This window comes from Melopsittacus undulatus, chromosome 4 (genome assembly GCF_012275295.1).
Source record: "Melopsittacus undulatus isolate bMelUnd1 chromosome 4, bMelUnd1.mat.Z, whole genome shotgun sequence".
NCBI classification, from domain to species: Eukaryota; Metazoa; Chordata; class Aves; order Psittaciformes; family Psittaculidae; genus Melopsittacus; species Melopsittacus undulatus.
Window position 1 is genome coordinate 39,256,650 of NC_047530.1, and position 15,308 is coordinate 39,271,957.

The 15,308-nt window shown below is 39.1% G+C and overlaps 1 protein-coding gene across 3 annotated transcripts in view; it reads right to left on the bottom strand.

Annotated features, from left to right (window-relative positions):
- Nucleotides 1-15,308, bottom strand: part of NPAS3 (neuronal PAS domain protein 3) — a 607,091-nt gene that overhangs the window by 20,887 nt on the left and 570,896 nt on the right. For all 3 annotated transcript variants that reach the window (XM_034061945.1, XM_034061944.1, XM_034061943.1), the window contains 2 exons: nt 8,689-8,882; nt 2,561-2,667 (listed from right to left, as the gene is read on the bottom strand). In XM_034061945.1, coding sequence (XP_033917836.1) covers nt 2,561-2,667; nt 8,689-8,882 — 301 coding nt within the window. The remainder of the gene's footprint in view (nt 1-2,560; nt 2,668-8,688; nt 8,883-15,308) is intronic.

Consider the following 15,308-nt stretch of genomic DNA (forward strand, 5'->3'; position numbering starts at 1 on the left):
AAATAATGAATGATATTGCCGGTACAGGCTGGGGGCTGACTGGCTGGGTTGTTGCTTTGTGGAGAAGGACCTGGGGGTTCTGGTAGACAGTATGCTAAGCATGAATCAGCAGTGTGCTCTACTGGCTGTACTAAAAAGTGTACAGAAAGTCATTATTTCCCCTCACCACTTTTTAGATTAAATCAGGAATCTTAATTTTAGGCTCCCAGCAAAGGAAATATATTGATAAACTCCAGTAAGCTTAGCAGAGTTCTGTCAAGACGGTCAGGGGCTGGAGTACTTGCCCAGTGAGAAAAGGCTGTGGGACCAGGCTTGTTCAGCCTGAAGATGAGGTGGCTTCATGAGGACATAACAGCAGACCTGTGAGGAGGTTACTGCAAAGATGGAGCCATGAGCTGCACAATCAAACCAGGGAAACTCTAACTGGGTAAATGAAAAAAAAAATCACTGTGAAGATAGGTAAGGCCTTTAAGGATAATTGGAACAGGCTTCTTAGAGAAGTTGTGGAAAGTCTGACTTTGGAGGTTTTCAAGACCCTGCTAAAATATTTGCTTTGAATCAGTGTTGATCCTGTTTTGAGCATGAGGTGGGACTAGACGATGTCACAGAGTCCCTTCCAACCTGAATGATTCTATGAATATCTTATAAGTCAACGGAACAACTAAACATAAAAGATGTAACCAGCCTCAATTACTGATAAAAAAAAATTTCCTAGCAAGAATAATTATTCCATAGACACACAGCCAAGTTTGGAACTGCACTGTGCTAGATGCTGATAAGGGGAAAAAGTCCCTGTGTTTATAAACCTTCCAATCCAATCAGCTAACTGGACATACAGTGAGGGTAGGAACACAGCAAGATGAAGTCATTTTCTAGAAGTCATTCCTGTCTCCAGGGTCTCCTGATTCCTAGTCCGATGCTTATACACTGGACCACACTGCACTCACACTGTCTGCATAGGTCTCTCAGTTTTCTAAAGATGAATGTTTCATAAAGCATATTCTATTTCAGAGAGAAGTGGTCATTCAGAAGATTAAGGTCTTTTCCAAATGGGATGTTCATCTCTGCCAGGTGGTATGTTAAGTCTGAGTCATAAATATCTTTTATTTCCTCGGTCAGATAGTGCAGTGGAAGTGCAACTTATCATTTTTGACTTCCAGTTTCAAGAGCACCAAGCAACTTTCTGAATTTGCTCCTTCATTTGTGAGCAACTGACATATTCTCCTGAACAGTAAATGCTCAAAATGCAAATGATGCAAAATTACTTTGTTTATAATTTTGGATAATTGATTTTATTTTTTTCCACAGAAATATACCTAGCCTGACCTTCTTATGCCAAACACAGCTCATCTTCTACAAACTTCAGGGACCATTTAAAGCTGTACAGAGCTTTATACTGTTGCTGGCTGCCATATATTATCATGTGCATGTCTCTGTTCTCCTGCTTTCCAGTTGCAGTTATCCCGCTATCATCCCTTGCAGATCATGCAAGGTACTTCTGGATTTACGACTTAGACTGCCTTCTATTGTAGTCATATGTTTTTGTAAAAGCTAATTAAATGTGCCTGTATTTGGGTTGCTACCCTTTTATTAAGAAATGCTAGCAGGACATGGTTCAGAGGGTGCAGAGTTATTCAGATCTGGGACTACAAATTTAAGAGGCAGTTTGCAGACAGTCTTTTACATTAAGAAAACACACAAGCCAATCATAAATGTAGTCAGTCACTGAAAGTTCCAAAGACTTATCTGGCTTCACTGCAGGCACAGATAAATTAGAGATTATGGGCCTAAGTCTCTTTTCGCACCACAGTAAATCAGGAACACCATTGCTGAAGTCAACAGATCTCAACAAGAAAAGAATTAGGCCCTATGGCTTTTAATAAGAGCAACACAAAGAGTTTAATTACAAGGAATGAAGCTGAACCTCCCCCCCCCCCACCCCCCACCCCCCCCCAAACATATGCACATGCTCTCTGGTAAGGTTTGTATCTTGTCATATTTTTTGTACTTCTGTACCCTTAACCTGATCAGATACTTACCTATGTGCAAATAACAGGGACTTAGATGCTATTGGGATGGGGGCAATTCAGATGATAATACACAGGGTGGTTAAAATACTGGTAAGAGTCATAGCCCAGTTCTGTATTGAAAACCCTGGAGAAATTCCAAATATGCTGCATTTTTTGACCTCACCATTATGACTCAGAAATAAAAAACAAAGAGAAGAGTTCATTTTCTGTGCTAGGGAGGGAATTTCTCACTCGAGCAATACCTCTTTGAAAGAGTAAAATAATGCACAGCACGTGTAAATGAACAGCTGCTGGAAACTCTGGTAATACAAGTATCATTTTTTATTTCCACATATGTGAAAAATCTTATATGTCTATAAAAAGACTTGAAAATAAATCATACAAAAAGTTGTATTTGAGCTACACTCTATGAAACCCTATTACAAAAAAAGTAGGTGGAAGATGAAGACCCCAGTCGTGCAATACGAATAATAGTTTAGGAACAATCAAATGTTGTACTAGATTATTTTGACAAAAATGGAAGTACTTACAGTCTAAGTGACTATGTCTGATGCCTTCCACATCTTCAGCATGAATGAAGTGGTAACATCTCTTTCCTACAATATCTACAGGGGTCAGATCCATGTAATCGCTAATCCTAAAAAGATAAAAAAAGAGCCTATAATTTGAGAAGGAAAAGAATACAAGAACTGTCAAATGACTCAGAAATTGAAATCTGCTAAGAAGCTTTTTCACCACTATAGCAATTTGGTTGGAATGTCTATACAGACAAGACACAGCCATAAAATAAAGGAAAAAAGAAAGAAAATGTTTTTTAAAGAAACCTTGAAATCCTTTTATCCATTTAAGTAAGTGGAAAGTTAAATTCTAGTGCATATTCTCCCTGTAGCATAACACCAAGACAATGTAATTCCATGAAATTGTAAAGCATTAGCAACAATCCAAAATCCTCATTAAAAGACCAAGATGATTCAAGGTTACATAATAAAGTAAAAACATCTTATGTTTATACCAAATGATTAGAGACACATTTCATTTCAACAGATTGGTCTTCTATTGGGTATATCCATGAAAAAGCTCTTCAACCATTTCTTGGCATCAAGTCCAAACTGATATTTCAAGGGATATAATTTAAATGCTGAGACACACAGATGCCTCAGGGTGTTATCTTTTTTAGTCTAATTCATTTGGGAGCTCAGCTTTCACTCTGGGCTCTTTCAACTGGGACTTTGTTGTTTATTGCACATAGAAACTTTAAAATCTATTCTGCAGACCTTTGTGTGCGTGGGTCTGTGTGTGCGTCTGCGTGCTTGTAGCTGTGTGAATGTGTAAACTTCTGTCATGGAGTGTCAAGGTGTCAATGTCCTTAAAAGCAGTACAGAAAATAACAAAACAATTGGAAAATACCTTGCTCACACAAGCATTTAAAACTATGTGTGTTTTATAGATATAGAATAATGTCTTAGGGTTTGAATTATGCTTCAATGTTAAGCCCACTTTGCAACTGTAAGATATAATTGCCATATGCTTACGGGGGGAATAACAAGAAACCAAACATCTTGACAGAACCAGAGAGCTGCAGTGTGATCCTGAAGGAGGCCAGTGGGGAGGCAAAACCAAAGAACAATGCTTAGGTCTGAGGGGTTCCCCTATAGCAGGCAGAGGGGGTGAACACAGCCACTTGGTCACTGACTAGCAGGGCTGTGGTTGCCTCAGTGTCTGAGGCAGGGAGAATGCATAGACCAAACAGACTGAAGGCAAACAGAAGCATTAGACAGCAGGCACCACAGCAGCACTGGTGGTTTGTCCCAGTTAAAAATAAAACCAAACATGGAAAACATCATAGGTAAAGCAGGTGTACTCAAATATGCTAGTAAAAATTGTCAAATCAAGCCTAGCACAGAGCAAAACAGCCGTCTCCCACTTTCATGGCAGAGCATGAAAGGACGTGCACTTTCAAACAACTGCCTAGTAGTTACACAACTTAACCAAATGTGGGATACCCATCTGGGGATATCATCTAATGTTTATCACAAACCACAGTTGAAAAGCACCTTTCCTACCTTCTTAGAGGGGACAAAATTCATCAGGATAAAGACAAGTCTGGAAACTGGCAGCAGGATCCCCTGTCCCTTCTGCTGAGTTCCTCCACTTAGGTTACACAATGAATTATGGGTTTGGAAACAGAGGACCTGGGATCTCCGCTCAGTGATAAGAAACCTCACCAGAATGAATAAAGGTTTCTGTCCCCTGAACTGTGTATATCTTTTTTATACTAAATTAAGTGTATAAACAGCCCATGGAGCAGGAACCAGAACTTAAGTTCTTCCCCCTCTCATGTCATGAGTTTCCTCACTGACACAATTTGCAGTTGCTTCTCTGACCCAAGAACTCTGTTAAGAAGTGGCTTTGCTTCAAGCTCAGGGAGAAGAAATCCCACCCTGCCCAGCCTAGTAGAAAGGGGTAATCTCCAGGCAGGCGGCTTCCCTGTGATGTACCCAGGCTGTGAGTGTTACAGTTCACAGGGCTGAAACAGAAGATGATCATTCTGCTTTCCCCTCTGGTAAATCTGACTCAGCTGTATTTTGTTTCTCTGCAGTATCATGTTTGTGCAAAGTCTTCACAGATTAAAATGAACACAACGAGGCATCAGTAGAAGTAGATTCACAATCCCTTAAGCTTAAGGTTGCACCAGAGGAGGTTTAAATTGGATATTAGGAAAAAATTCTTCACTGTAAGGGTTATCAAGCCTTGGAGCATGTTCCCCAGGGAAGTGGTTCAGTTATCATCCCTGGAGGTATTTAAAAGATGTGTAAATCTGGGCTCAGGGACATGGTTTAGTGGTGGACTTAGCAGTGTTAGGTTGGAACTGATGATCTTAAAGATCTTTTCCAATCTAATTGATAATACGATTCTATAATACTAAAAAAAGCAGGTTCAGACATATGAAGGCCATAGGTTATTATTTTTTTTTAAATGAAAAAAGTGTTAGAAGAAACAGAAAGAATATCCAGATAGAAGTGATTATCACTGGCAAGCAATGACACCAAAACCAGAAGCGAAAGAAATAACATCAAATAGGATACTGCTGCTTATATTAAAGGTACCACAGATGGAAGAAAAAAAAAAAAAGGAATATTATAGTGCATCTTAGAATACTAGTAAGGAGGCAGATCTTGTGTCTCCCAAGCTCTTTAACAAAATAAAGTGACAGGTTGATAAGTAGGAACTCAGTTAGGCTGAATACACAGGCCTGATCTGTAAAACATAAGCACACGCTTACATTTGAGCAGATCAGTGGTTCCAGTGACTTACAGTGCTGTTAACATGACTGAAATTTAAGGGTAGGTATGGTACAGTTCTTTGCTGAGTTAGGACCAAATTGTGCACACATTTGTAGGCTTGAGGCTCCCTACACAAGACTGTTTCTGCATATCAGCAACCACTGTCATAGCCAACGGGCCAAAATCTCTTCCATTTGGAAAGCACCATATGTACTGGCTTATTTCATTTTGGGCATCTTATTAGCAAATATGGCTATAGCAGTCCACATTAAACTGGGCTAGGCTCTCTCCAGATGGAGCTCCAGTCACTAACCACTGACGCTGAAAATACACAGACTGATGCTGTACTTTAGTAGTGGTCTCTTTATTTTGCTTTATTTATCTTTGTCTAAGATGATTTTCCTCTGTAGGTGCTTTTCTCACTCCAGAGACTACTAAAGAAATTCTAGACTATTCTAGACTATTTTAGACTAGATGGTGAAGTTTAGATGTCATAAAGATGACGAATACTGCATTTGGAAAACAGACATGGCTTAATATACCACACTTTAGATGACAGAATTTTACATCCCCATTTAACACTCTCAGAACAAAATATTAAATGTTAGAAAAAGCCACTGTATTAGCTAACAGATCTTGTCCCAGAGGAAAGCAAACTGTTTACTAGTTTGTGCACTGAGTCCAGGACTGATGCAGATCTCTTCATTCAGAGGAAAGTAACAAGATGCACCCAAAGACTTGAGTAATGTCACTCCTGTTCCCTGCTGTTGCAGGCAGGCAGCCACTTGGAAAACTAGGAGTACTATTGATCTCACCCCTGCTGATCCAATGGTCCACTGTGAACATTCGTTTTAGTTAAGTAGCATGGCTTCTGCTCTATATTCCCTGCAGCTGCCAGCAACTCCCCATTGCTCCATAAAGAGTGCTTACAGCTTCCCCAGCATGGATTCGTTTTTTTCTGTTTTCATCAATGTTGTGCTTTCTTTACTGTGGCACCACAAAGAATTTCCTGGCTGCCCACAAATGCCAGGAGTCAAGCCCATTTATTCATGATGGGATACTTATTTCCTTTTCTATTGTCCCAGAAGAGAGATCCCAACTTCCCTGACTCGGAGAATGGCCTTGGCAGATGCCCAGAGAATTCATCTGACAGTTTCAATCAGCTGTTCAGTGAATTCCTTCCCCTCCTCTGTCCTTACTATTACTCCAGCTTTTACAGTAATATTCTGCTTTGTACTCGTGATGAAATCCAGGTCCTGTCAATCTTGCTCCAGTTTCCATCAATGGAAATCCCGCTGCCTCAGTGAGCTAACATTCACCTCCCAGCCCTGAAGAAGTGTTTCTACTATGTGAAATTCCTTTTATAAAGTACTTTTAACACTAACACAAGGGCTTAAAATGGAACTATTGCAACATAAATTCAGGTACCATCATATGCATTCTACTCTAGTAGATAAGAAAAATCTATAGCAAAAAATGCAAAGTTGCTTTATAATGTTGCCTTTACCTTAATGGACAGATACCAGCAACTCATTTCAGAGGCCATTGAAGAGCTCTGTAGTAGTAGCAGCTTTCCATTACTACCTGGGTAGGCTGCAGTCAAATCAAAGGCAAAAGGTTTCTTCTAGATCCTGCTTCTAATCCCCAGAGCATTTTCACCATCTGCCAGAATATGCAGAATCTAGATGCTCACTGGTTAGAGGCACAGGGAAAAACTCAGCCCAAACTTTAATACTTCTAAGGAAGCCTTCTCTGTGACCTTGTGCAAGCCACTTTCTACAGAGCAAATTTTCCAAGCTTAAAAAATAGACTAATATATTCTCTTCTAGATAACGCTTTGGAAGTTTAGATGAAGTGTTCTCTCTAGTAGCCAAGTAATATTATTAATAATACTATTGTGGCAGTTCAGAAACATGACAGCAAAGATAACCTCTTAACTGAAATCCAAGTTTATTGAAATTGTTTAAGGCCCTGATTCAACAAAGCATTTGCACTTATCCATTTTTATAGAAATTTATATTGATGGGCTATACTGATCATAGCTACTCTGTTATGATTGAACAATTATGATTGCTCATTTCAGAGAGTTTCCACTATTAACTTATAATATACCATGTCTGCTGTCACATGAAAAGCTTGCATTACCCATCTTGATTGTTCTACTTTTTGATGATCTCCTTGACAAAATTTCTTTTGGCTGCATTACTTTTCTTCTTCCTTTCCAACCTTTCCCCCAAGCTCAGACTTCCATCAGTGCATCCAAACTTCTTTATTACTTATATCTTCTTCCTCAGATATCCTGTTCCCTGGATTTACTTTTATTTTCCAGGGCCCTGAGGACACCAATAAGCCTTAATGATCTTGCCCAGACCCAGATGTCATTTCACCCTCCCAGGGCTCTCCAAACCCTGCCCACAGCCCAGAACACCATGTCAGCTCCCCAGGGCATCAGCCCCTGCCCCAGTGATGCTGCAACAGGGCCTGTCTCCAGCTTCCCACATCCCTGCCCTGACTGGCTACTGGCCCAAGTCCTGCCCTCGGCCTGTCCCCAGGAAGGTGCCCAATGCCTGGGGCTGGTGCTGCCCCATGCCCCCTGCTGCCCTGCTCCAGGCTGGGATGGTGGGATGGGGCCTGGCTGCCAAGCCCCTCTTTGACAGACCCCCATGGGCACCCCCTAATGGTACCAGCTGCCACCCCCCAGGCAGTAGACAGCTGAATTTAAATCCCATCTTTCACCTTCCTAGATGACGTGTTGCTGTCACACTGAGCATAGCCCCCCCCCCAATAACTTCTCATCACCTGTTCCCATTTCACTGCTGTCTTCCCAGTATGCCCTTAACCAATTTTATTCTACAGTTTTCCCACCTCTTACTGCAACAGATCCCACCTCTCTAGCCTACTATCTAGGCCATCTGTGCTTCTGTTCCATTAAACACTGAGCACGATGTGCTGTAATCTGCAAATTAGTTCAAAAATGGAAAACTTTAAAACTTCAGACAGAACGACTTGTGGAGGGGAGGACGGGGAAGCATAAGGACAGCTATACAGGTCAGACCAACGTCTGTCTAGTCCCAAATCTTGCCTCTGAGAGGGACGGTGAGAGATTGTAAAAAGCAGGGAAAGCTTAGTGGAATCTTTCCTGGCCTATCTTCCCCTATGCCAGCAAGATACCATGCAAATTATAGTTTTAAGTTTACCTTTATGTTCTAATAATGTAATGAACATGAAGGTGATGATGACGAGAGTGAATTCAATGCTCTCATACAACACCCAGATGACGCTACAGGAGTCATAGTTTTAAAGCTTTTTGCAAAGCCCATGGAACACAGAATACACACGGATAAAACAAAGAAGGAAAGGGCTAAAAGCTGTACCTATTTTCACAGTAAATGATATTGAGGTCCATATTCACACGAGTGACAAACATGTGGCAGTCAATCCTGACTTCATTAATTGTAGGAGGAGGCAAAGCATGAGCAACGACAACAAGTCCCATGATTTGGCTGGGTACTGTCCGTCCGTGGGACAGTGACACTCTCAGACGTAACCGGCCTGTTATATGAATCACCTGGAAAATAAAAACAACAAAAGAAACCCCAGTGAATTCTGAATGCAACTGTGACATCAGTTTCTTTTAACAGATAGCATTACTCTTCCTTACAGACCTCTTAACAGCCAAAAATTGTACTAAGTAACTGCCAGTATTAGTGTTAAGCTTATTAATATTGGCTGTCAACATGTTCTATATGTCCTCATGGCAAAAAAGAAGGCAAGAACATTAACAAGCAAATGCTTCACATTCATCAGATAAAAACCTCAGAACTCTTGTGGTATTGATATTTGTTGTGGTGGTTGCAGAAAAAAATGAGGAAAAGAACCAAATCAGAAATTAAAGAAAAGAAGAGAGTGGGATGAAACTGAAATAGTGAAGGTAGAAATTAATAAAACATTGATTTTATAACAACTGGAAATCGAATATGAGACAAAAAGATAGACAGTTTTGAACCTTTTCCAGAATGGATTTAATTGAATTGCTAGTCACCTACACCATGGAGACATGATCACAGCCTTGAATTACTTCCTTGTGGTTGGCAATTTGAGAAGCAACAGCCTAGAAGTGATCAATGAGCTCAGCTGCAGGATGGTCTTCCTGCATCCACAGCAAGCTTTTTTAAGAGCTTGTAGACATGTAATGCCTTTGCTTAGCACACTATGTACATATAGAGAGTTCTGGGGTCAGACGGATTCTTTCCCTATTCACAAGATAATGCCAGACGATGCCCGGAAAATCCAATTACACCCCTGGAGAATGAAATTCTAAGAATGCTGTTTGCTTAAATGGGGTAAATTGAAACTGGCAAAAGAATAATTCACTCTTAAAGGTGTTCTGTGGATAAAGAAAGAGGTGTTTGTTTGTTTGTTTTTTAAACGAAAGAATGTAAATACAGCACTGTTGCCAGATGTCAACTGAAAGGAAACTGCATTTGCTGTACTCATGGATAGGAGATCTATAGGAACTTGCAGTTGAGGGCTGTCCCAGGTTTTCACCCTCAGCATGTTACAGCATCAACAGGATGAGAAGGCTTCTAGGAGATGGGAGCCCCTTTCACTGTGATCCCAGACACACTACCCAGTGGTCAATGGAGATGTTGGTTGGTGCCAGGTGCATGCAAGGAAGTGACAGATATGGGATGTAATTATAAGTCCACTAATACTCATCTCACAAAGACAGCAGCCAAGCTCTTTGCTTCTGATCTGAGATTGAGTGTTAATAGAAAGTAAGAAAGAGGAAAAATTTTCATTAGTAAGACTGCAAACCAAAGTGCATTCAAGTTCAAATCCAATTCAGATCTGTGATCTAAGACTTGAAGTTTGTTTCTTTTTTTTTAACCTAATCATTAAAATATCTCCCTTCTCCATTATTTTACATGTTGACTTCAGCCAGTGTGGTGAATCTGAATGAGCAAAGTGATTAGTTGCTGTGTTTGTCCATTTCAGCTGCAGGTTTTTGACCATCCATATTTGAAGTAATCATTGCCTCAGTTCACACTTAATGCACCTTCCAAGGGTGAATATCTGAAAAAGCTCCTAAAGGCAAGGATGCAAAAACACCATTTCAAACACACTTTATTTTTACTTTTTTTTTCTCAAGACCTCATTAACTAATGAAGAAATAGCTAAAAGAAATAAGATTAACTTCACAGGAGGGGCAGTAATAGTATATTATGATCCTTCTAGCTACACTTTCACATACATTTGCTTTTTATCATTATCTGTCTCTTTTTATCATGCAGTTTCAGCTTACTGCAAAACTCAAATCTGTAAATGCTTGAAAAAATGCTGATGGATAACTAGTAATAATGTGAAAAATAATCTTATACTGAACATGCTATGCAAAAGTATTGTTGCTCTGTTGTTTTTTCAAAAGAGTCCTTATGCTAATATGTTTGAAGTTGGCACTATCACTTGAGGGAATTTTTAAGATATATCATACTTAAAATCCGTTTATCTCTTCTTTGTATTTTTAAAAACTTCCATGTCATTTGCACCTAAACATCAACATGATGTTTTTGAACAACTCTCTATGCAGTCACTTTTTTCTGATTCCTCATCTGAAATACACCTCAGATGTAGTATTACTACAAGAGGCAGTTCCAAACCTGCTAGACCCACCATATATTAACATTGTTGAATTTCAAGAGAGTTTGCTTCCAGATTCAAATTATTTAGCTTGTTCCTAGCTTTATCATAGATCACAACATGTTCTAAATCCCCACATGGTTTCAAATTTTAGGGGTCAGCACTCACTTGCATTCTGATTCTGTACACTGGGAAATGTACAGCAAACCACCCATCAGTTCCAGTGCCTGCGTGCCTCTAAAGAAACTGTATTTCCATGCCTGAAATCCCTTTCTATGACAACATTAGTTAAATGCACCAAGTGGGAAATCTAATTGGTAGTAAAAAACAATTCTAGCTGTCATGACCTTGTCTACATTGTGAGTACTGCCACTTTTAACACTGGTTCATTTGAACTGGGATTAGGGGTGATAGGAATTATAGGGTCAATTATCTCCGGTAGCTAAAATTAATCTCTTTATAATTCAATCCCACAGCACCAGTCTATCATATCCTAAAGCAATATTATGACTTTAATGAAGCTAAACTGCAAGAATAAACTGTTTCATGAAGGACAATACTTGGACCCAGATGTAAATATTTAACAAAAATTTGCCAGGAATATTCTGAAAATTAAAAGTAAATGCACCTCTTCTGTGCAGTTTTCTTTATGAATGCTTTCTTCTGAAAAGTATGCAACAGTCCAAATCCATCTTTAAAATAAAACAGTTTTGTCTCTAATAATGCTATATGAATAGACTGGCACATTTAGATGTCACAGCAGGAGAAAACAGTGATACTGTGCTCTGTCCGTTATAAAAATTTGGGTGAATACTATATTCCTGATCGCAGGGATCATCAGAAACTTTGTACGTCAAGAGCTGTACAGATTTTCCAGCATTTCTGCATGTACTTCCTAAATGAAATTAGTAGCAAGGCTCATTTTTAAATCTAATGGGAGCTGCAATTGGTTAACAGTTCAGAGACTTTTGCTTACAAACTATTTATTGGCAGATATAGCAACTTGCATGATGATTTAATGCAGAGGGTAATTGTATGGTCAAAATAAACCTTGTGACCTGATCTAGACCAGGGTTTGACATCGACCATTCTGACCTGTGCCATTGCTTGTAGTGTAACTGAGTTGTGTAATAGCTGTACTTGGACTTTGGTGAATCAAAAAGCATTCTGCAACAATAAAACTCCTAACACTGTGAAATAACACATACACAGCTGTAAAGAACTCATGCTGAAGCAAAACAAATACCATAAAAAACTTCTTTTTTTTTTTCTGTTTGATTGCTTTCTTAAAAAAAAATCTAAATCAACTTTGCCTGACACTCCAATATTGGAAAAAAAATCATTATTTGGCTTTTATTTTTAGCTGATTAGAAAAGGGATTTGCAAAATATTGTAAGTACATGTAAACACAGTTTATGAGTGTGGGAGTGTTAACAAGCCACACTGCTTGGACAAATATATATTTCTTTTTCCTGCCATATGCTCTCTTCAGTCATCTGTTAGCGATAAGCACTTAAGATGTGCTCTACTGATGTCTACTCATTATAAACAAGCATATCACAAAGACCTTGATAAAACCTTCCCTCTGCCAATACTCAAGGAAAGGAAAGCCCAGCGACTGAAAAACACATCTGGAACCTGCTCATCATCCTTTAAAGCAACTCTCACCTCTGGAGATAGAAATACTCTCTTTGTCAAAAGACATCTTTAAATATTACATCCACTTTTTCACATACATGTCATGTCAGAAGTAAGGACATGCATTACCAGAGGCTATGAAAACCTGCAAGCATGAAAAATCTGTGAATTTCACCTTTCAGATGTTTCTGTATTCTTCAAAACTTAAACTTCCATTAGAAAGAAATTTCTAAACTATTTCTTTTGTTCTCTGTGTAAATTACTATGCCAATTTATTATGAGACTGACACCACAGCACTGACAGAATTGCTCCCTCCACCTCATTTCTCCTAATAAGATAATATATTTGAAGCCTTAGAATTATTGCTTAGACCCAAATTTTGAGAAGACAGTCACATATGAAGACATCTTACTTTAGCTTGTGTACCTAGGTATTTATTTAGCTCTCTTAGAAACAATTCACACACATTTATTCCTCCTTAGAGAAACAATTGTGATTCATAAGGATATTATATTTGTTTCAATCTCTCAAAGACATTATTCATACTTTCAAAATCAACACCTAAATCCTTAGAACACAATTAATTTGTACTGCTAGAATTGGCTTAAGAAATATCTCTACAAACTATAAGCACGTTTTTACATTTTTCTGTCAAAGACTTGTGTGCTCCTTCAGTCACAGGTACATGGACATGCATCTCAAAACGTGACTGTGACACTAGCATGACAAACAGTCCACAAGGCAAAGGGTCCTGCATGGTTTCAGGTGATTTCTAAGCTAAGACTGAACATTTGGAAACAGGTCTTCCTCTGGACTTCTCAAAGAAAATGGGGTCCACTGTCACACCTGGAGCTCACACAGTGATAAAGGTTCACTTTTTCTGACACAAAATATATCCATGCCTATCAACTTAAACTTTAGAATAGGTTTTTAAATCTAACATGGTTCTCTTCTTTCCTCCCTGTATCCCAGTGTACTCACTAAAACATTTATATTTGTTTTCTCATGGTCAGAAGCCATTTATTTCTGGGCTTCCGTTGCCCCATCCCCATTGAGACCAAAGCCAGCTCTTCCACTCTTCAGGAAAGCTTTGGGAAAATAAATTACTTGCCTGTACTATCATTCAGCAGCAGCTGGGATCAGAGAGATTCATTAAGGCCTTGTGTTTACACACCTCCAGTAATACTTGCATATTCCATTCTCAGACTTACTGCATTTCTATAAAAAGCGTGGTATTCCTAACAGGAGATCCCATGCAGCATGATAGTTTGGTGTTGAAAAAGTGAATCACTACCGCTGCAATATGCTGGAACATTGCACTTGTGCAGCAAGTTTGATGTGTCCCACATGCATCCAACTTGGGTACAGTTAGCTTAACACACAGAGGACAGGTTGGGCTTGCAGCATGAGCCATGCCAAGTAGTTTGTACATGCCCAGTGGCCACTCTTGGGGACTCCAACATGCCTGGAAACCTGATCAAACACCCCTCAGATAAAGAAGTCGCGAAAGGTAAAGTTTGCAGATGTATGCTCTTGTATCTATGTTAGATATACTATCTCTTTCAGCCTATAAAACAACCATCATACCACTATTTTCCTTGTTAACTTCATCCATCTCCAAGGATAACTTACTTTTTCTCTTGGACAGCATAACAGAGTAACATCTACTCACAGTAATTGTTCTCAACTCTCATCTGATTCAGAAGTTTGCTGTTTCAGTTTAAACCTTGAAAAACTGCTTGTATGTGGAAAAACCTGTCTTTTTTTTTGGTTTTTTTTCTGACTATAATAGTCTACCTAAGAAATGACATTGCTTCTGTACTCAAACCTTATCCTATCATATCAATTCCACACCAGAACAAAGGAAACTAGTAGTTAGTGCAGCTGTCAGTGAGCCATTCTGAACCATGCGTGTTAAAAAAAAAGAGAGAGGGGGCAGTAATCTATAACACCTGAGAAACAACATTGTAAGTAAAATACAGTCAGTCTTAATACAGTTATGCATCAAATGCTACTTCAACCACTGTTAAGAATTGTGGTCTTGAGCACCCATTGAAAGAATACAAGTCTGATCTCAAGGAAGGCAAACATTATTCCTAACACATACATAGTTTCAAGGTCAATAGCCTCTTTTCCATCTACAAGTACATTTCAAATCCCCTCAAATACACCTGCAAAAGACAGTCTGAAACTGGAAATGGTATTTACATTTAAACAGCATATTTGGGCTCTGGATGTATTTTATTGTTAAAAAGTCAATACCAGTTTTTGGACACACTCTAAGCTTTTTCCATCTTTCCTCTGATAACACTGACTCCAAATAATAAGATTCAAAAGACATTTTGCTGCTTAAAACAGTCAGAGGCAGAATTTAGGCTAATCCTAAGGGATTTTAAGAGTATCCTTATGAGACCTCAAACTCATTTGGTGCTTAAAGACAAGCACCACATGAGAAACACTCTGGCTTGGCAGGCTCGGTTCATAGATCTTAATCCCTAAAATGACCTGAGTAGAGTATCATCTATTGCATATGATGAATGTTGAGACCAGCAGCAAGCACAATAGCCACAGCAACTTTCATTCAAGTACACCACAGGGAATAGCTGTTTTCCTGTGTAAAAGTTACTATTTTGAGTACATGTGCAAAATGCTTCTTGTTTCTCAACCTCAGGACGCACAACGTCTTGTCTCCCACTTGCCTCTCACTAGATAATA